Source organism: Crocuta crocuta, unplaced genomic scaffold, assembly GCF_008692635.1.
Source record: "Crocuta crocuta isolate KB4526 unplaced genomic scaffold, BGI_CrCroc_1.0 scaffold674, whole genome shotgun sequence".
In the NCBI taxonomy this organism is placed as follows: Eukaryota; Metazoa; Chordata; class Mammalia; order Carnivora; family Hyaenidae; genus Crocuta; species Crocuta crocuta.
In genome coordinates, this window is record NW_027527972.1 from 285,779 (window position 1) to 308,950 (window position 23,172).

General features: G+C 36.1%; 1 protein-coding gene across 2 annotated transcripts in view; it reads right to left on the reverse strand.

The window, feature by feature from the left end:
• Nucleotides 1-23,172, reverse strand: part of ANTXR2 (ANTXR cell adhesion molecule 2) — a 148,052-nt gene that overhangs the window by 53,150 nt on the left and 71,730 nt on the right. For both annotated transcript variants that reach the window (XM_077752814.1, XM_077752813.1), the window contains 4 exons: nucleotides 11,033-11,077; nucleotides 10,118-10,210; nucleotides 3,880-4,047; nucleotides 3,484-3,564 (listed from right to left, as the gene is read on the reverse strand). In XM_077752814.1, coding sequence (XP_077608940.1) covers nucleotides 3,484-3,564; nucleotides 3,880-4,047; nucleotides 10,118-10,210; nucleotides 11,033-11,077 — 387 coding nt within the window. The remainder of the gene's footprint in view (nucleotides 1-3,483; nucleotides 3,565-3,879; nucleotides 4,048-10,117; nucleotides 10,211-11,032; nucleotides 11,078-23,172) is intronic.

The following is a 23,172-nucleotide window of genomic DNA, read 5'->3' on the forward strand; positions in this document are numbered from 1 at the left end:
TTTGACCAGGAGTTAAGAAAGCAAGAGAGAATGTGCAAAGTCAAGGAAATGGACTGAACACATCTGAATAGTAGTAAGCATGGTGGGGAGAGGACATGGGTACCAAGAGAACAAGACAGGACATTGGAAGTCAAAAGAAGTACATAAATAAAAGTATTTCAGTTACTGTACAGTCTTTTATAAAGTTGACCCAATATGTACTATGATTACGTGTGTCTTATGATTGGTGCAGATTTTTTGGCACAAATATCACAGAGTCACACGGTTGGCCTTGTCAATACCAATATTTACTGTGCTCATGAGGGTAAGAATAAAATAACTCAAAGGCTTCATTCATTCAAAAGAAGCAAAAAGAAAATTACTACAGCATATAAGAATATGCATAAACTGGTATAAGAAATTAGTAAACTTGAAAGTGAAAGCCTAGTAGAGATAAACATGTTCAAAAAGAAACAAATAGGAAAAATGAAGCTGGATGAACGGACAGATAAATGCATAGACTTACGGATGGCCGGAAGGAAGGAAGAAAGGAAGGAAGGAAGGAAAGAAGGAAGGGGGGAGGGAAGGAAGGAAGGGAGAGGGAAAGAGTGAAGGAATGAAAACATTTTAGAGACCATGCAACCAAACAGTATGGTGGGTTCCTAAACATAATATAAACATATAAAAAAATTTCAGGACTCTTCAGTTGTCCTAAGAATGTACAGAATGGTAACTCTGATACAATATTGGAATACTTTTTTTGGTGTATAATTCTATAATCTCTGAAAAATACAGATTATAGTTATATAATAGTTATGTATGCCTGTGGGATGGGAAGTTTATATTGGAATTAATTATATCAAATAAAAAATACCTGATTGATGATGGGGAGATGGGAAATAAAAAAGAAGGAAGGCAAAGTAAGCACATAATCATAATATATTTTTGATGGAGTATACATAGGTGTCTAGTGGAAAAACTGGAGACTTAATCACACACAATAAAAACCTACTGTCTTTTGTCTATACACGTTGAAATACAAAATCTCTGAAAACTGTAAGTTTTGTGCTGAGTGTGTCACCAAAATTCATTTGGAAGTAATACCTGACTTGAATTCAAGACTATTAATAGTCTATATCTACTTGTAGTAACTAATATCTCTGTAGCAAAAATGTCTAAGTCATGTAATCAGGAGGTGCTGCTTTACATAAACATATAATATATGGGCTGTATCAGATTCCTGAAATGTGAAAAATTCTGAATTTCATAACAATTTGACCTAAGAGTTAGAATAAAAGGCTTTGGGGCTATAAGAGCCAAATTACTAACACAAAGGAAATCATGGTTAAATTAATGGAAAGATTACTCTTCAATTATGGAAAAACAAATAATGACTTACCCTTCTAGGACATGTAGAATATTCAAGCACTATATTTTTTTTAAAAATATTAAACTTATTTAGTAAGTTCTTGGCATATGTTAGGCACTAGATAAATATTTGTTGAATGAATGAATGAGTATAATGCATCATTTAAAACACCAAATATATCAATTTATCCAATCTTAAAGATTTTTTTCTCTTCTATTCCCAACCTATCATTCTGGTTTCAATCCCCAACCCCCGGAATAGTAATCCATGAATCACTGTGTTCTTGGCTGCCTCAGTGACTTTGTTCTTGCTGCTTCATCCATTGGAAAAGCTCATTCCACTTAACTCCACCTGTTGAAATCCTATTCCTACTTAAAGATAGAAGGCCTTTATTTTTGAAGAAGCGTTCCAAAGTTCCTCCAAAAAAGAGTTCATCTCTCTTCTTCTGTATACTCAAGAGTACTTGATAACTACCTAAACTATAGCTCAGATCACCTTCTAGAATAAATACTTCTTTCCTAGCTGTCTTCTTCCCCAGACAAGTTTTGGGCTTCTTAAGGATAAAGGCTACAGTTTGTACCTACCTACCGCTCAGTATTACCCGATGTCATTATTAAGGCACATGTATCATCCAAAAACTATTGAATTAAATCAGAATGAGTAGGAAGGATGAAAGACAAATCTAAATTTTAATCATGAGAGTGAAAAGAATATATACAGTATTGGCAAGAATGCTAGAGCCGCTGTCTGCTTCTGCCAGCCAATACAGCTTTAGTGCCATCACAATACCCAACGCTTTGGCAGGTGAAAATTATTAAACAAGTAATCTAATGTCTAATCCCAGGAATAGAAAATGAACAAGATGCACAAAAACAATTTTAACAAAAGAACAGACTCTGAAGTATAGAGAACAAACTTATAGTCTGGGGAGGTGCGTGGGAGGATGGGTGAAATAGGTGATGGGGATTAAGGAGTGCACTTATTCTGATGACCCCTGACTAATGTATAGAATTGTTGAAACACTATTGTGCCCCTGAAATGAATATAACACTGTAAGTTAATTAAACTTAAATTTAAAAAAAGTAAAAACGTCAACAGATTAAAACAACAACATATAAAGTGAAAGCCTAGCATATTAAAGAGTAAATAGAGCTTACTTTCTATTAACTACAGTGGTCTGGTAATGAAAGAGGCTGTTCCATAAACCACCTGCTTCACTCTACCTATGGTCCAAGCAAAGGGTAAATGATTTGTTGAGAATTTTCAAACTGGATTTCCTAACGGTTAAGCTCAGAGGTCTTTAAAATGACCCCCATTTCATAGAAGTAAAATTTTAAAGACGTAGATGTTTTTGTATGTTAAGCACCAAGCTAAAATATGTAACACTAAATATAACTTAATTTGGCACTATAAAATAAATATTAGCTTCATCAATTATTCATCTTAAAACAAAAGCCTATCAAACCTTAAGGAACCTGAAGTCCTCTAAAGTTGAAGTGAATGAAGTTCACCTATGTTCCCTGGGCCTCACGGCTGGTAAATGGTAGAGAAAGGCTCCAGCGACTAATTCTCAGTCTGTCCTTCCCACCTCGTAAAACCTCAGAATGCAGTGTCATCTAAGTCAAAGGCTGAAGCAACCAGTGTGCATACAAAATTATGCGTACAACAGACCAATTTTTATGTATTATTTGAGAAGGGCCTTGTGTTGAGCCCTGACTTGTAGATATATTCTTTTTTAAAATTTTTCTAATGTTTATTTATTTTTGAGACAGAGAGAGACAGAGCATGAGCAAGGGAAGGGCAGAGAGTGAGAGAGACACAGAATCTGAAACAGGCTCCAAGCTCCAAGCTGTCAGCACAGAGCCCGATGTGGGGCTCAAACTCAGAATCTGGAGATCATGACTTGAGCCAAAGTCGGACACTTAACCGACTGAGCCACCCAGGTGCCCCGAAGATATATTCTAATAATAGATAATAACTTTTTAGGCACCCTATGTAATAGGAACTTGCGTAAGACAATAATTACTTCCTCAAGTGTGATGATGGCTTTAAATTCTTTTTAATCATTATTTCACTACCTTCATTATACTGATCCAAGCACTCAGCTCTTTCTCAACACATCCCCACGTACAAACCTCATCTCCTTCCTGAGGCCGCATCAAGGAAACCCGGTCGTACTGCCGCCGTAACAAAGCCCAGAGTGCATCAAGACGACCCTAAAGGGAAACATGATATGTAAATTCCTACGGGATGCATTCAATCCCTATATACTAAATAAATGAAGAATGAAAATGAAAAAGGTAAAGTCTTATTCTCGACTCTCATTTCTTTACTAAATTAAACAAATAATAATAAAAATGTAGGTTCTTGTTGCTGAGAAAGCATTCAGTTAGTAGAATGCATAATGAATGTCTGCTACTTGAGGTACTATGGTCCTCCTTCAGACAGTTGGGAGCTTGGAGGAGCTGAAGAAGTCACAGTTTCTCTGGTTACAGTTTCTCAGTTAAATCACAGAAAATGTAAACAATTACCTTAATCGGTGTGTACCACTTGTTCTGAGGAGGCTGGTATGTGGGTTTGGGACGAGGCGGTCTAGGCCTGACAGGTTCCTCCACTTCTTCAGGAATCCTCACCACAGCATTTTTGGCTTTCTCTAGCCTCGCGCCTTCTTCGGTAGATCCTTTATCACCCCAACGAACCTTCAAAACAATGGGGAAATACTTGTATCAGACATATAGAGTCCTAGAAGAACAACCTCTTATTTAATAGATGGCCTTTTGGCTCACCATCATGGAGTAAAGAGATGAGTAGTATACTAACTCTAAATTTCTCCTCTTCTGAAGTCTATTCCTCTTCTAGCTAACTACATACCCATATATACTAATGGCACTGGGAGAAATAGATGATAAGGACAATTCACATTTACTGAATGACTACCATGTGACAATTTGCACTCAATCCATACAAAAATGCAGTGGAATAGACAGTATAGATATTCTATATTTTTCCTTCCAGAAGAGGAAGCTGAGGCCCAGAAAGGTTAAGTGATATGCCCCCAGCAACAAGGCTAGCAAGTGGCAGGGTGGGGATTTGAACACTAAGAAGTCTGAAATAAGTCAATACCTTTCAAAGAGGTTCGAATTTTACAAATATAATTTACACGTATTTTACAACTTTATTTTATACAAAGGAGTACATTGTTCCTTCCAAACTTTTCATCAAGTTTGCCTAAGTCAAAAAGTATGACTTAAACATTTAGACTTTAGAAGTAAAATAACTATAAGTCTGACTTTGGCTCAGGTCATGATCTCACGGTCTGTGGGTTCAAGCCCCTTGTTGGGCTCTGTGCTGACAGCTCAGAGCCTGGAGCCTGCTTCGGAATCTGTGTCTCCCTCTTTCTCTGCCCCTTCCCAGCTTGTACTCTGTCTCTCTCTCTCATTCTCTCTCTCTCTCAAAAATAAATAAAAACCTTTTTTAAAAAAGAGTATCTTAAAAAATATTTGAAGTAAAATAACTATATATGATTTTTCTTTAATTTGGAAAATTTGACTTTCTAAGTAGCTTTCAGTCTTTAGTTCTGATGCTCATTTGGGTATGGTTATTTGACATGTCAATTTTTCATTGAGGAAGGAAAATCTGAAAAGACTCTGCTTTGAAAAGACAAATTCAGAGGCACCAGAGAATTGCACGAATTTTAGGGTATTTCCTTCTCTAAAAACTCTAGACATTGAAAAACTATAGGGTCAAATGATTACTTTTCTTATTCTTCAATGAATAGGAATTAAGAGCTAAATCTGGGCTAAACTTTATCTTATTGTCATGGGAATAGGATGTGACTCCTGGAGAAAAATTTTGTCCAACTATGAGCAGTGGAGAAGTCCTACAAAAATCCAGGGACATTAACAAAGATGATAACGATAAGGTAAGTGAAGGTCTAAAAAGAAATATGAAGCCTTGTCCATAGCACACTGATTCACCAGAGTTAAGTGATTTCTACAAAGGAAAAAAATATTAAGCACTTTTTAAAGCATTTTAATGACCTGAGTTAGTGGGTAGGGATACAGATGATTACCGTTCACAGAGAGAACTATTCATGGCTTTTCGATAAGGCTTACTTAGATGTTTTTAGCTTTTTTACTACAATTTTAGAACAGGCTTTCAACTTCAAGTGGACCCTGTTGAGTCATTAAAATGTATCTGTATCTTTCAGTGTGATCAGTGGTACTAGAATGTTCTTTATGAGGTTGTTAAAATTGTTTTAAACACCATTAAACCTTTAGAGCTAGATAGTTGGCTTTCTTTCCAGAGAAATGACCTTCTCTTTCAAATCACAGTGTCTTCACCTAGATAAACTAAAACTTATGAAATCTTTAGATATAGCTAAACTGAGCTTAAAAAACACAGAAAACAAAACAAAACAAAACAAAATACCCTCTAAAACCAGGATATATATTCTGGCGGTTGTGACATCTCAATTTTAAGGGGAAAAAACAAAAAAGAAAAAATATATATACAATTAAGTAAACAAATAAATGTCAAAACTCAGAAAAGTAATTCAAACTAAAAATGTAAGTGGAATAAAGGTTAGATCTATTCAGAAATTATGGATTTAACATATACCCCTCCCCAGGTTAGCCTTCACAGTTGGTATCTCAGAGGTAATGATAATCATATTCTTCCTTCAAGTATCACTGGCACCATTCTCAGATAAAGAACATGAAGAAGTTGTTGAACTGGAGTTCTGACTCAATGTATTTCTAGAGACTCAACTATTAAGACTATATACTGTGAAGTCTAAAGGAAATACATTAATTAAATCCTTAGTGTTAGTTCTTAAAGTAGGTATTTGATCATCATTATCACCATAATCACAAAGAACAAAACAAATAATTCTCGTTTCAAAGTCTAAAATTAGGAAATACTTCATAGATTTCTCCTAAAACTTTCAAAGCAATTATAGGCATACCTCAGAGATATGGAAGGTTTGCGTCCACACCTTCACAATAAACTCAATAGTGCAGTAAATGAGTCAAATGAATATTTTTGGTCTCCCAGGGCATACAAATGTTACGTTTACACTGTTCATTAGTCTATTAAATATGCAATAGTGTTATGTCTAAAAAAGCAATATATATAACTTAAGTAAAAATATTTTATTGCTACAAAATTCTAACCATCATCTGAACTTTTAACAAGCGGTAATCACTGATTACAGATCATCAAAATAAATATAATAATAATGAAAAAGTTTGAAATATTGCAAGATTACCAAGGCATAAAACAAAGACATTAAGTGAGCAAATGCTATTGGGAAAATGACCCTGACAGACTTGCTCAATGCAGGGTTGCCACAAACCTTCCATTTCTAAAAACACACAGTATCTGTGAAGCGCAATTAAGTAAGGTGTAATAAAACAAGGTATGCCTGTAAACATATACGCATTTGGTTGTATAAATTTGTAATATTTTAGTTTAACCACTTTAAGATAGTCAAAAAAGGATTTAAAATAAACAAGAATAAATTGCTAAAAGGGAACTTTAGCAGAATTAATATACGTGGCTTTTTTACTATGGAAGAAAAAAATAAGTGCAAGCTTGATTGCTAAATCCTTCCAACTCTACTTGGCTTTCATAATAAACAATAAAATTCCATAATTGCCAGAGTATATTTGGATGACTAGGAGGTTGTATCATAAAGGAGCAATTTCAGAATTGAGAAAAGAAACAAAAACAGTTTCACGCTGAATTGGCAGAAACACACATTTGAAGTCATTAGGTGTTGTGGATCAGTTGTGCTAACAGCTGTTATTAACATCAGCTCAGTTCCAGCATTCTGCAAATTGCCATTACCGTAATGTTTAAATATTTAATTTAAAGGAGGAGTAAGAAAAAAATCTATGTAAAATCCCTATCCTGGCTTAAAATAACATGTAATTCAGATGTGCACATAACTTCTAGAATTCCATTTATTTCTCCTACTTAGAGGTTTTTTTTTTTTTTTTAAGGAAAATACTTTCCAGGGTTAAATAGGCATGGTTTTAAAACAGATTATATTTTTTAGTTTCCCTAACTTTAGGTAAGATCAGGTTTGAGTAAATTTCATGGTGCTTAATTCTTGATTCAGTTTTTATTGTGTATTTTTATATATTGTTTACCCTTTGTAATGTTCACACTTCCTTTCTCATTTTTTCTCATTCCCATCACCATCCCATTGATGAACACCTTATACAATGCAGCCAAAATTGTCCAAAACTAAAATGCACCCCAATTATTAACAGTGAGCCCTTTCCATAAGTTTTCTTAAACTGAAAAGGACAGGCAATATCAGTCACATATTAAGAGTTAATAACTCTTGAAATTTGAAATGTGAGCTACTCAAGAGTGCACATAAGCCTTTGACTTTTTAGCTCAGGACCTCTTCAGGAGTTCATGTGTATACTTCCCCCCACCCCTACCCTTTAGAAAGAGATCTCAATCTTTAGTACACTAGAATACTGGACTCACAAAAATCTGGCATAATTCCTAGTCTTTTCAGCAAGAACATTATTCATTTAAGGCTCACTTCCTAGCATATCCATATATCACAGTCATGTGGTATTTTATATGTGTGGATTTTAAAATGGAATTAAATGTATTATTCTGAATCTGAAGTAGTGCATGTTCATTATCAAATGAGTTAGAAAAAATAGGGAAATACGTAGCACAAATTGAAAATCACTCCATCCAGAGAAACCTACTAACATTTTGTACTTTGTCTTGTCAAAACTTTCTCCCTTGCACTCATTTGTTACATACACATATTGGAATGAGACGAAATAAGCTAAAAATAAGTTGAGATAGACAATATTAGGATATCCATTGGTAACTATTTTAGCTACAAGTTTTTCATATACATTAGACGATGCAGTCTATTCTTTCCCCCACCCCTCCAAGCCTTGAATGACACAACACAGGTAAGCAGAAGGAAAGTGTTCTTGGTTCTATGTCAGACAACAAGAGCTAACACAGCCTGTTTGATATTCTTGTGGACTGTTTGATATTCTCAATCACTCACATGTGAACACATACACACCATCTTTGCCAAAAGACAAATTTAATAGCTTCTAGCACCTGCTTTTTCCAGGGCTTATTAGCAATGAGGTACCTGTCTCAGAGGATATTTCTGCAATAGAGTGGCATGCTTTTACGGAAAGTGTGCATTATTTTAACATTTTGTGTGGTCAAGAAAGTGAGAATCACTATCTGATGGCTTGAATAACCACTTCTTCAGAAGCATACTGAAATTTATTCTGAAAAGGGGAAACTCTCCTGGTGAATCTGAATTTTATGGAAATGTATGAAAAGAGATAACTGCAACAGTTCTGAGGCTGTTTCTTAATTAGCTTCCTGGTTTTTGCTGGCAGTGATACAACAAGGCAGGTACGGTGGTAGGAGATGTGCAATAAGTGCAGAAGATATAAAAACTCCTTCTTATCAAGAAGTAGAGTTAAAGGATAACTAATAAGGAAGAAATGCCAGAATTTGTGTTTCGAAATAAAGTCAGCCTACCAATGACAAAACTCCTCCAACTATTCCATGAGGTGGGATGCTGGCCTATCTACACTGCTGCTAAGGGCTCAGCGCTGGCAATAATTGCTTATTATTAATTAATCTATCACTTTGAAAGCGATTTCTGTTGTGTGAAGAAGACCACATTTCATTTTTAAGATATAATATTGAAGTTCAATTTGAGCCAGTCTAAAAGTTCAATACATTCTGTAAGTGATATATAAAATTAATTATGATAGGGGTGCTTGCGTGGTTCATTCGGTTAAGCATCAGGCTCTTGATTTTGGTTCAGGTCATGTATTTCATGTATCATGAGTTCAAGCCCCCACATCGGACTCCATGCTGACCATACAGAACCTGCTTGGGATTCTGTCTCTCTCTCCAACTCTCTCTGCCCTTCCCCCACTCACGCTCACTTGCACTTGCTCATGTGTGCATGCTCTCTGTTTCTCGCTCTCAAAATAAATATGTAAACTTAAAAAAACAAATTAAATTAATTATAATTGTTCATAAGTGGTAACTAAAAGCTGTTTTAAAAAAAAGCCTTGGGGCGCCTGGGTGGCTCAGTCAGTTAAGCATCCGACTTTGGCTCAGGTCATGATCTCACGGTTTGTGGGTTTGAGCCCCACATCAGGGTCTGTGCTGACAGCTCAGAGCCTGGAGCCTGTTTCAGATTCTGCGTCTCCCTCTCTCTCTGACCCTCCCCTCCTCACACTGCCTCTCTCTCTCTCAGAAATAAATAAAAAACATTAAATAAATAAATAAATAAATAAACCCTTCAATGTTCTTCCTCTACATTTGTGATTAGGTCATACCCATATTACTGAATATTTTAACATTTTTATCCCTAAATATTACATAACTATTGGATCCTTTCAAAGAAAAGCATTGTTGCAACTTTAAGTGGTTGGCTTCTACAAAGTTGATGCTGTCTGCAGTAATTTTTTCCAAAATAGTGAGAAAAATTCTAACTTTGTTTTGCCTTTTAGAGTTCAAACGTCTTATCAATGCAATGCTTTGACTAAATGAATTCAGTTCTTCTTGGACAGTTTTGAAATGGCCAGGATGATTCCATAGAAAAAAATTATCCAAAAAAGACCCAGTGTTAAATAAAATTGGATAGTATTAAGTTGTGAAAAGTGCAGTTTCCATGGTTTAATAGTTCTAGAATTACATGTTCATATTAGCAGCGGCATTTTTTTTTTTTTTAAAGATACCAACCTCCATTCTTTTAATTCCTCCAACCCCTCGGCCACCATAATAGGAAGCATCCACTGTGGGCCATTTCTTGGTGGGTAGAGGTTCCTCTTCTTCCTACGGAGATACAAGTTTTTAAACATGGGTTTAATTAATTTCTTAAAATACTGTTTTTTCATAACAAACTCACATTTAAACATTTTTCTCCAAATAATGCCGCTGACATCGAAGAAATGTAGTAGCAATTATGTAGAGGGCATGTAGATGCACTTAGGCTTACATGCATAAATTTCAAGTGGAATTCTACAGAATACTGACCTCCCTTATTTTACCAGGTCACCAGAAGTTGCTTCCTAACTATGAGAATCATTTGCTTTTCCAATTCTATACATCACTTCATATTTAAAAAGACATTAAATTTAGAACAGCATTCCAGTAATCATTTTAAGCATCAACATACAATGTTAAGTTAAACTGCAAAATTTGTACTAAAAGGATAGGCAGCTGAGAAGCTTAGAAAATGCACTACACTACTACCTTCCATATTTCATGATGCTAACCCAATTTTGGCTAACAAAGAGTGTAATATAAAAGTAAGAATCATTCTGAAGACAGGAATAACATCTTTAAACTACCAGCTTGGATCTTCTAGCTTTTTATAAATAGGTAACATCAGGACTATTGATGTATTGATATAAAAAGTAAAGTAAATCTCTATGCACTATTGATCCTCATGGTCAGTCTATATTTATCAGGTTTTGAAGGTCCTATTCCTTGATCACACAAAAAAAGTCATAAGAAGATGAAAAATAACAATTAATTTTCATAAATTCAGAAGTCAATAACAGGTCTCATAGTTACAAAGTAATTGATCATAATTGTTGATAATATCTAAATACAGAAAAAAGTATCCACATCACTTATTAGGTACTTATTTACCACTTTTGGTGCAGGAGGTGGTGGAGGAGGAGGATCCTTGATAACCTGTCCAAAAAAAAAAAAAAAAACAATCAAATGTAAGAACTTTGGTGGTGGCATAGGAAGGAGAAAGCAAAGATGTATAAAAATAACTAGATTAATAACATACTGTGGTAGTGTCAAAAATGTCCCGTGTGAACCTTGCCTCTCAATGTAGATACCTCTCCCTTCGAATACAGGCTTGCCTGTAACTAGCTTCTGACTGACTAGCTTGAAGTATAGGTGCTACCACGTGACTCCTGCAGCTAGGTCAGAAGAAGCTTTTCCACTTCCCTCGACATCCTTGGGACACACACTCTGTAGGAAGCCTGCTGTGCTGTCAGAAGTCTATCCTGAGACCATCAGGCCAGGGGGTGGAAGCCCGGGATAACCTTATGGAAAGGTTGGATGATGAGAGAGATGCCTGGCCAACCTCCAGCTATGACAGCCATCCCAACTGAAGTGTCAAGCATGGTTCTCTCAGACCTGGGTCTGTCGAGCTTTCCAATGACTCCAGCCCAGGTGCCACCTGACTGCAATCACAGGAGAGAACCCCGGAGTGAGAATCTCCTGGCAGAGCCAGTCTCCACAGAGCTAGTTGCTAGAAGACACTAGCTTGTGGAGTGGTTTGTTAGGCAACACTAGATAACAGGCACCTAACGATTCACAAAACTCCTTCATATCCATTCATTCATTTTAGCTTGATGCCATAGACATCTTAGTAGCTTCGTTTGTCAGGTGAATAACAAGACCAAAAACTGTCAAATAGCTTGCACAAAGTTTCACTAAATGGATCTTCTAATGTCAAAATGCAACCATTTTTCACTAGATTACAGTATGTCCCTTCAAACAGAGCAGGAATTTACTAGCAAAATCTTCCTTCTGTGACCCATTGACTTTTCCACAAATTTAAAATGCACAAGTTAGCTTGCTTTGGAAGAGATGATGGGGAAATAAACACTTTCTCTTTCCCCACCCTCTAAGCTAGAAACAAACATTCTTAAAGAAGATGCCTTTTCTGTGAATCATTACTCAATATATTCTTTCATTACACTGTATATGGCCGATTCTTTATGTGACAGAAATGAAGCCTGAGATCTAATCTAAATGGCCTTTACCAGTATGAGGTAGCCAACTTTCACATCATCATGATAGAAAGTTACTGACCAAGTGGCAATGGTTTCTGATGATTTAGATGTACATCCAAGTCTCTAGACACAGAGGAAAATCTGTCTGAAAATATAACTGCTTCGCCATAATGTCAAATGTTTCGATTCTGTTTTAACATTTTAAAAAGTTCAAAACAATAATAATTTTAAAAATGAATATCATCAAAGAATTATTATTACTATTTAGGTATATTACTGTAGTCATGAATATGTTGTTAAGAGAGTGCTCATCTTTGTAAAGATATACACTGAAAATGATATGATTCTGATATTTCACCAAAATAATTTGTGATGGGTAAGTGGAAGGGATTATAGATGAAATACAATTAGCCATAAATTGAGAATCACTGAAGCTGAGTGAAAGAGACATGAGGGAACTCATTATTTTAGACTTTCTCTTTGTATATGTTTGAAATTTTCCATAGTGAAAGGTTTTTAATATGTAATGCTATTGATAGTGTTGAGAGAACTGACTCTTACTTTTCTTTATGTATAATGTTTTCATTGTTCAAATTTTAGTTTGGATCTAAATTTCAGATAGATCCAATCTCCACATAGATGTGACTAGACAGTAATTTGACAGTTTAACTGAATCTAGTTTATTCAAAAATTTGAATGTTACAAACAATGCTGTTATTTCTATTTGGCCCTTTTATTTAATTCAATTTTATCCGTAATAAAAATTTCAGTTCCCATTAGTAATTGTGAAGGATAAAAAGCTGTGAATTTTTACAGTTAGCCCAGAAATAAATGTCAGTGGAGGATTAAGACTTAAAACAATGCTGTAGTAAAATAAAATAAAGGTTATCAAGCCAGAGGTGTATTTATAGAAAGGAAACACCACATATCATTATCCAAACTGTATGTTCAAACTCAATCAGTAAAACTGGATCTATCAACATTTCTCACTCAAAATGATCAAAATAGCCAACCCTTCTTCCATATTTCTTTCAACTCAATTAATTATTCTTTCCAGTTGCAGCCTCAAAATTTTCACATAATCTATACTTTCTTCTTCATTTCTAAATGATTTCACCAAGTCATTTACCATGTCCAACAGATTTTTTGAAATATTTCTCTCTCTCTGTCTGTGTCCCTCATCTTCCCACTCAGGACTTTCCCCAATCTTCCCAACACAGATAAGATTCCCCACATATGCATAAATGCCTATTTGTTCCCTAGATCAACTCCCTAGCATTTATCAGAATTAATAATTTTATCCAGCTCCATAAAACTGTAATTTCCATGAGAAGGAAATTTATGTCTGTTTTTCTAGTACTTAGTAAATGATCTGGCATAAAATAAAGTTAAGGTTATCAAGCCACAGATGCATTTTCTTATTTTGTAAGAAAGGAAGGAAGGAATAAAGAAAAGTTAGGAGGAGAGGAAAAGGATGGAGGTGGGAAAAGAAGAAAAAAAGAAGGGAGAAAGGGACAAAGAGAGAAAGGAAAAAGGAAGGAAGGAAGGAGAAGAAGAACAAGGGAAGAAGGAAGGATTCTTTGCATTCTATTCCCACTGTTCCCACCCAAAATCATAAACTCATAATTCTCTGGACCTTAAAAATACTGAGTTGAGATACATTTTCCAACTTCTTCAATACACACTCAACCAAAACCTCAAGATTCTGACAACTTCTCACCAAGCTCTAGTCCAACTATGTTTGAATTCCTGTAATAAAGAGACATTCACTACCTCACAAAGCAATTGACTCCATTGGCAAGGAATTTGCATCATTTGAAAGCTTTTCCCCCCAAAGAAGCCAAACCACCTCTCTTTCTATAGTTTCCAGTCTTTAGTCCTGATCCTGGGATGTGGACACACACACACACACACACACACCCCTAATCTTTCTACCAGAAGAGGGCAGTTCCTATATTTGAATACTAGGATAATAACCATATATCTACTGGGCCTACTCATCTGGAAGATAAACATCACAACAATTTTTCACGCAATGGTTCTGAGTTATTGGGTCACCTTGGTCCATTTCTTTAGTACATATTCTTTTGATCAATACCTCCAAGTGGGGTTTCCAGAACTGATAATAGCTTTTTAAGTGTAACCAAGCCATTATAAGTAAATGTATGGTACTCATATAAAACAGATGCACCCCCACCAGTTTGTACTTCCATTCTATACATTTTAATTAATAACACAGTGATAACACTGATTGGTAGTCAATAATTGCCATAGCTTTTTTTTTTTTTTTGGCATCAATGTCCACATGCTCTATTTACTTAAATCAGATATTTATCTTGTCTTTCTATCTCTGACACATCCCTGATTCTAACCTGTGTAACTAGCTATATTTTTCTAACAGTAGCTTAAGTGTTTCTCTGGTCAAAATGGATCAATTGTTCCAATAACCACTATTGAATTCATTGAATTAGTGAATTGTATTGGAAGATCTGTACAAATCATGCTCTACTCTTAGCTCTGCAAATTACCCTGAAGTGCTCCCTAGAATTCTTTCACTAGAAAAAGACCAAGGCACATCCTTCATTCCAATAAGTCTGACCACGATGTATCTGAACTCCTTTTCATCTCTTTATGAGAATTTCACATTTACCCTGCTTATTACCTATACATCTTGTACTAGTATACATATTTCTGAGGACATAAACAGTTATCCCTACCTGGTTCTATATTATATCCTCCTGAAAATTATTGAAAATCCTCCTCCATGACTCATCCTTTTTTTATGTCACCCTTGTCATATTCATTATCCTGCACAGCATCTAGTTTTAGTGCTTATATGGACAAATTGAGTTTCAATATAAAATCCTCATATGACCACAGCCAACAGACTCACAGCAGGTTAACAAGAAGCACCTTTGCATTTTTTCAACAGTCACAACCTGGAAAAGCAAAGCTCCTTTTCAGTACAGATACATGAGCCAGGTCTTCTATGCTCATTGTTCAAATGGTTCTGTATGATGCAGTTCTGCCCTCACATCCTATCTACTAACAGTCCTATGTGCATTGCTACTCTAGAAAAAGTGAAGATTCTTTTGCTTGCCCCAAATAAAATGCCCCTTTCCATGTTAAGTCCCATCCAACTTTCACAGAACCATCCCCCCAGCATCGTATTGCTTTATCTAAAAGCTTGAAAACTTCTAAAAATAAATGTTGCTGCACAGTTAAGTCATTCATGATTTATTAAGTTGGGCTAGTATGATTATTTGGGAATGTTTAATCACTTCTCCTTCTTTGTAAGTATCACCAGTTCCTCATAAAGCGCTCTGAGAATAGCAGATACTAAAAATATGATTGTAAGTAACCTGAAGGAGCTAGCTGAGAATGTTCACAAAGGCTTATAGCCAACCTCTAAATTTAAAGAAAAATACTGAGGAAAAAAAATATAAATGATAAACAGATGGATGTAGGTTCCCATGAAACTAAAATATTGCTAGTTTCAAAGAAAATGAAGCATCAAATTTCTCTTTCAACCAATAAAATCAGAGAACTAATTAACTAAATGGCAGGTGGGAAGATGTTAGACTGTCCTAAGCTTCTTCATATGGGAAATAAATTTGATTAATTGTAGGTCATGTCCAACATGAAATTTCTGATAAGACATTTAAAAAATCCATATCACATTTTTTTCACCAGGTCTTTGTTTCTGCCTTTCCAAAATTAAGTAGGCTATGTATCAATATGCATTTGTATTCACCTTGTTCCAGAAAAGAACATATGGGTTTCTTTTTCCAAAAATGTATAATTAATCTTATTTATAATTAAATGTATGACATTATACATTTCAATTGGTTTTGAAATTCTAGCAAGTATATTTTCTACATTGTTAACAATGGAAACACAGCCCTTAAAACTCTACCTACATCATATTTTGACTACATCTAGTAAATTAAGGGACACAACCACCACAATGAATAGCGCCTTTAGAAACTGAACCAGAGCTAAGGCTCATCCCTGTGTTGTTATGACTATTAACAGCAACCCTTTATTGATGCTACAATATGCCACACACTCTATATTGTTCTTATTCTCATAATAGCCCTGTGCAGTTACCAAACTTATCCCCATTTTAAATGTAGGGAGAGGGAGATGCTAATTTCAATAACTTGCCCCGGGATACACAAAGAGAAAACAGAATTAGGACTCAAATACAGGACCCAGGTCCATCTATCTCCAAACTCTGAGTTCAATTTCTTCTGCCACATGACATCCTTTTAAAATAAGGTTTGGACTGCAAAGGGAAAGGATGCAAAAGAAAAAAGACCTAAGATGTGTTGACTATCTGTTAATTGCTAGAATGCATGAATGATAGATAGATGGATGGATGGGTAGATGGATGAATAAGTAAGTAGGTAGGTAGGTAGGTAGATAAAAATAGAGGTTAATTTAAATCTTATAGTAACTATGAAAGATAGAGGTTATCATTCCCACTTTATAGAGACATGGCTTGTTAATTGATATGCCTAACATCACCGACCTAGAAACTTGGGAACAGGAAATAAAACGGTTTTTATGTGATGTTTCAATATGTTCCCTCCCTCCACTCTATTACAGGGTCTCATAAGTAACAAAAGCCAGTGAAAATAATCTGAAGCCATTTGGGTCAAAAGCCAAAATGGCAAAAATTTGTGTCCAACTGATAACCCTACATTTCAGCAACGCTAGTGCAGAAGAAAAAGAAACCTTACCGTCCATGTAAATACATTAAAAATAACAGTCATGAGAATCTCATTCTTGTACTAAATAGTTCAAGAACACATCCATTTCAGAAAAGGATGTATTCATATGCACCATATTTTATGAGAATTTGCAGATTTTAAAAGGCATAATATTGCCTAGTTGCCAGGATTTTTTTCCACTTAGCATCCTTTAGTTCTGTATTGAAGATTCTGGAAAACACTTTCACCACTTTATGAACCATATGTAGAGTTTGATTCTCCTCCAATTTTTTTTCATTTGTTATTATCATCATCAGGGAGGATTACATCTCATCTACTTAGCTGCTAGAATGAAGATTTCAGTTTGGAGGAGAGCCGATTTCTTAAAAAAAAAAAAAGTTAGCTGCTTCAGGCAACAGTCCTTTTGATCCGCTCATTAACACTTTTCAAATGTTCGAGTGATGTGGGCATTCTTTGCGCTAGAAAATGTCAGCACTGGAGCCTGCAGCCAGCTTGATGCAATCATATGTTCCAATATTCAGAAAAGAGTGAAAAGAACTGTCAACAGTGAACTGCCTTGGATTAAAAAAGAATAAGATACTGTACAACGCCTGTAGATCAAGTCATGTTTCAGGACTGATTCTTGCCAGTGACAAAAACAAATGCCCAATTTATCAGCAATGTCATCTAAGTGACTAAGAGCCCACAAACAATAGAGAAGTCGCTCTCAGTGTTTAGAAAAGTTTGTTTGAAATATATGGGGGTCTTCCTTTCATTCTCCCTTTCTTTTGAAAAGATCAGAGAGCAAGTGTGGTGCCTTTCCTCTGAAGTGCATAAACACAACGTTCTCTTACATTCGCTTTTGGGAAGTTTTTTTCCCTGACTCTCACAAAGTTAGATGCTTTCATCATCCAGATTAAAATACGGTCTGAGTTATCTCATCCGCCCTTTCCTTTTCTCCTTGACATACTCATCAATGATCAAAGATTCCTGCTCTGAACAAATAAAGAGCTGGTGGGACGTCTGGACAATGAATATAATTTAAAATGCCAAATGGGAACTGGGAAGAATAGTGTGAGAGTGTATTCTGCCAAGAGTTAAGTAAAGGTGCTGCTGTCAAAGCAAATAAACTAATACCAGGAAGAGTTTGATACCCTGTTTTCGCAAATGATGCTCTGTTGGAAAACATCACCACGGAAGCTGTAAGTACTAACATCACACTCTATTTCAAGGAGGCAACCAAACATAAATCATTTTAATTAATGGTGCAAAGAAGGCATATTAAAATTTAAATTACTTCGGTTTTATTGTGCATTCCCTCCCAAAAAATCAGACTACTCTCAAAGTAACTCAATAAAGGCACCGAAAGCCCTCCTCAACAATAAAAGACAAGTGCAATATAGAAGCATTATTACTATTTAGAAAGAACAGCACAGCTGCTGCTGGCTAAGAAAACGATTCCTTGGAGCTCCAGTCAGATATATCCTCATCATGAAAGCTCAACTTACTTATAAGCAAATTGAGCTTTAAAAAGATAACTTTTTTAAAATGGTTTTTTAAATCAAGATTTATGAGATCTTTTTGTAATGTCTTAAATGCTCCAAGGAAAAATGAGCTTGCAATTTTCCCTTGAGGATGGAGAACTTTGGCCAAGGACACTAGAGCAACGTGAACATTTATCATTTCCAGCATATTCAGATATTTATTTGCAGCTGTAGAATACACTCTAATTGACAACACTCCAGAAAGCCTTTGTTTGCCACCTCATTAGCCTTACATCTGTAATTCTGCAGAGTGTCTGGTTATTCCAAACAATACAACTATAGGACTCTCATTTCTGCCATCAGGCAGCAAAACAAATCTGTCATGAGCTCAACACAACTTCTAAGCTAAACAATGATGAAAACATCCATATTTTCTGATATTTCACTCATGATTCAGTACACGATAAATTTTTGTTAACCTCTTCGGCCCCCATTTTTAATTTAAGGAATAGGAAGGATGCAGCTGATGTCTTTGTTAAAGAAAAGCAGTTATAAAGGACGGATGTGAGGATCCTCAATGAGCAGGATATAGACTCTTAAACAGATGGTAAGAAATAACTTCACACAAAGTGAGAACTTCTCCCCTTACGGAAGAGTTTGCAAACTCAACACTCTCTATAATTCACTAATGACAGTACCTAAAAATTTCAGCTTTGCATGAAGGTCCTTTTACTATGATTACTACTAGATAAAGTTTTCCAACTATCATTGCTTCAGATTTCTAATTGTCATGGAAAGCCCCGGTACACAGAAGACACTATTCTGCAACATTTTAAATTTTTTTAAAATATTTTTTAACGTTTACTCATTTTTGAGAGACAGAGAGAGACAGAAGCATGAATGGGGGAAGAGCAGAGAGAGAGGGAGACACAGAATCAGAAGCAGGCTCCAGGCCCTAAGCTGTCAGCACAGAGCCCAACACAGGGCTTGAACTCATGAACCATGAAATTATGATCTGAGCCAAAGTCAGACACTTAACCGACTGAGCCACTCAGGTGCCCCTGTTCTGCATTTTAAATGATTCTCTCTCTCTCAATCTCTCCCTTGAAAATACTCATTAAACAGATATGAAAGATTCAAAATGTGTAAGTAGTCTCATATTTTTTACATTTATTTATTTATTTATTTATTTTGAGAGAGAGAGAGAAAGCAAGTCAGGGAAGGTCAGAGTGGGAAGGAGAGAGAAATCATAAGCAGGCTCCACGCTGTCAGACAGAGCCTGATACAAGGCTCCAATTCATATACTGTGAGATCATGGCCTGAGCTGAAACCAAGAGTCCAACTCTTAACCGAATGAGCCACCCAGATGCTCTGTAAGTAGTCTGTAAGTGGACAGATTTTCTATTGCACAGGTTTTTCCTTAACCTTTTTCATTCTACGCCTTTTTGGTAATCTGGTGAACCAATGGATCTCTTCCCAGAATAATTAAGCTACGTTAAAATAAAAAATAATTTTAAGGAATCCAATTATATTGAAAACTAATGACCAATTATGTTAAAACAACACAAATTTGTGATATAGAAGTATATACTATTTTATTCATTCCTTAAATAATGAGAACTGGGAACTACCCGGATTTTGAAGTTATGTTACTTGTAAAATACATTTCAAAAATATCGGAAGAATTATATGTGATATAGGATACCTGCAGTTACTATTGATGACAAAATCTTCAGAACTGTGAACACTTTTGTGGATAGCAGCCTACATTTATAAATGTAGGAAATGATAAATTTCAGTTGGAATTTTTTCTCACCCAAGTTCACAATCCTCAGGTTAGAAACCCCTGTGGGGTATATGTAGAAGCAACTAGACAAAGGTTAAATTGTTTCTACTTCAGAGTTTTATTATAATAAAAAATTCTTATGTGCTTGTATCTCAGTTCCTGTTGTATAGAAATGGCAAAGGCCACATCTCCTATTGTATATACGTTATAAAGAATACCTTTTAAATAAAATCAGTGAAAATCATACAATGAACTAAGATTGTACCGTAAATCCTCTCATGCAAAATGCTTCTCCATAGTTGACAGAATTTTGGTTAAAACTCGCAACAGGTTACCCAATTTTGAAGTCGTCTTCCAGATAAAGAGAAGTCAAGTGTTTTAATTTTAAGAATTGAAATAGTTCAAAGAAGATGTGTTTGCTGTATAACATGCCTGTTGTACGACGACGAATAAAATACACACAATACTTGATTTCATGAAATTAGTAGGCTATAAAGTAAGAGAAATGTTCAACAAATGATCACATAAATAATCGCTTAACCTTAATCTCATTTAAGTATCACCAAAAATGTACCACTGGGTAACTTTTTTGAGGATTTTGGTTAAAATTTTAATATAAAATATTCTAGAGGAGATACTTATGACTTTGGTGTGTTTCTTGTTCCTCATGCCAACTAGTCAAGCTAATGAGTATATGTCATAGTTCCAGAGATAGTTAAATGAGTTAAATGTTCAAATTCTTTGCCTCACCTGCAGAGTAAAATGGTCACTTTCTAGCTTTCAGGGAATTCAGTGATTCAGCTTTTGAATACGAACGGGATGGTACTGGCCTCTTCTAGCAAAGTAACAAGCTCCCGAGAGAGCTGTCCGTGGATCCCGGTTGTCTGATGGTTCTAACAACATATATGCCTTGGATACATCTAAAAATCAGAAACCTGTTTCTTCCAAAACTTCCTGTCACTCCGAAACAACAAAGTCACTTCTACTCAGTATATAAAACATTATGCACATTTATTTTATGGTTACTCAAAACAAAACAGAAATGTAATTCTAATTTTTAAAAATGCATATTGACTCCTTAATAGCCTTGGAACCACTGCTAACATTTTGAAGAATAGTTCATTGTCTTCCATTTTACAACCTCTTGTACTCCATGAACAGTTTCTGTAAGGAGCCGCTCGGAAAACATGTTACATAAGACGCGCCAAATCAATAGCCCTAGGCACTCATTCCCAACCCTGGGGAAGAGAAGAATCCTTTAAAAACTGTATTAGTTTCTTAACACTGCTGCAACAAGCCACCACAATTGCAATGGCTTAAGACAAACAGAAAATTTATTTTCTTACGGTTCTGGAAGTCAGAGGTCTGAATGGAGTCTTAGAAGGCTAAAATCAGGTATCAGTAGAGCTGGTTCCTTCTATAGGCTCCGGGGCTGTATCTGTTGCTTGTCTCCCTGAGCTCCTGTGATGGTCATCATTCCCTAGGCAGTAACAGCACCCTCCAGTCTCTGCCTCCATGGTCACACTGCCACTTCCCCTTCCGTAGGCTCATCTCCCTCTGTCTCCCTCTTACAAGGACACTTGTGACTGCATTTAGAGCCCACCAGTAGGTCCTCCTGGCTAACCTCCCTAGCTCAAGATCCTTAATTTAATCACATCTCAAAGTTCCTTCTGCCACAGAAGATAACATTCACAGTTTCCAGGAATTAAGACCTGCATATCTTAAGGGACCATTATTCATCCAACCCCGAGGGCTTCTTCAAGTGGCTCTGAATCCTGGAGAACCAGCCTTGTCCTTCCCCTTCAGGGAGAATCACCGCCATGGGAAATCTTATCACTACTTCTCTGAGACCTTCTGGTTATTTGGGGCAGGGAAAAAAAAAAATGAGAGCCACTGTCTGAAGTACAAGGAACACTGTCATTTTTGAGTTATTGATCAGGTATCTGTGGAATTTTAATCTCTGAATAATGAACAAATCACTTCATAAGATATATGCATAAAATATTAAATGATTGAATGAGAATGTGTGACAAATATTAGGGCCTCTGTTCAGGGCTTCATATCTAGGCTTTCTATCTTTATAAGAGCTCCTGAGCATATGATCCTCAAGGAAGTAGACCACTCACATAATCTAAATGTGCCTGAGAACAAACATTTTTAAGCTCTTAGTCATGTGTCAGCTGAAAGATTACATTTGATTTTTTAAATGTTTATTTACTTTTGAGAGAGAGAGAGAGAGAGACAAAGAGACAGAGAGAGAGAGAGACAGAGCATGAGTAGGGGAGAAACAGAGAGAGAGGGAGACACAGAATCCAAAGCAGGCTCCAGGATCTGAGCCGTCCGCACAGAGCCCAACATGGGGTGCAAACCCACGAACTATGAATTCATGACCTGAGCCAAAATCAGACACTTAACTGACTGAGCCACCCAGACACCTCAGAAATATTAAATTTAAATGTTTGCCACTAGCACTTTTATTTTTTTTATGTTTATTGTTTTTGAGAGAGAGAGAGACAGAACATGAAAGGGTGGGGGGGGGAGCATGCATGAGTGTGGNNGGGGGGGACAGAGGATCCAAACGGGGCTCTGTGCTGACAGCAGAGAGCCTGTTGCAGGCCTCAAACTCACAAACCATGAGATTGACTTGAGCAGAAGTCGAACACTCAACCGACTGAGCTACCCAGGTAGCCCTGCCACTAGTACTTTAAAAACACTCAAAATCTGTACAACACCAAGCTGAAATAAATGCATCTCATTTCACATTCGAAAGTAATATTACTGGCAACAACAGACAGTCAAAGTTAAATTGATCCCTAACAATTTAACTGCTCAGAATTATTTAGCTAACTACGTTCTAAGTCCCGCATTGTGCAAACATATTCTCGTAAAGGAACAAAGTAAAACAAATATCCTGCAATTGCACCACAACACCCTTGGACACTCTCGAGACTGTGTCACAAGGCTATGGTCCCTGTGCCCCTTTTTCTTCACATCACCTCTTCACTCTTCCCTAGCTCACTTAGCTTCCATCTTCCTTCCTATATGCACT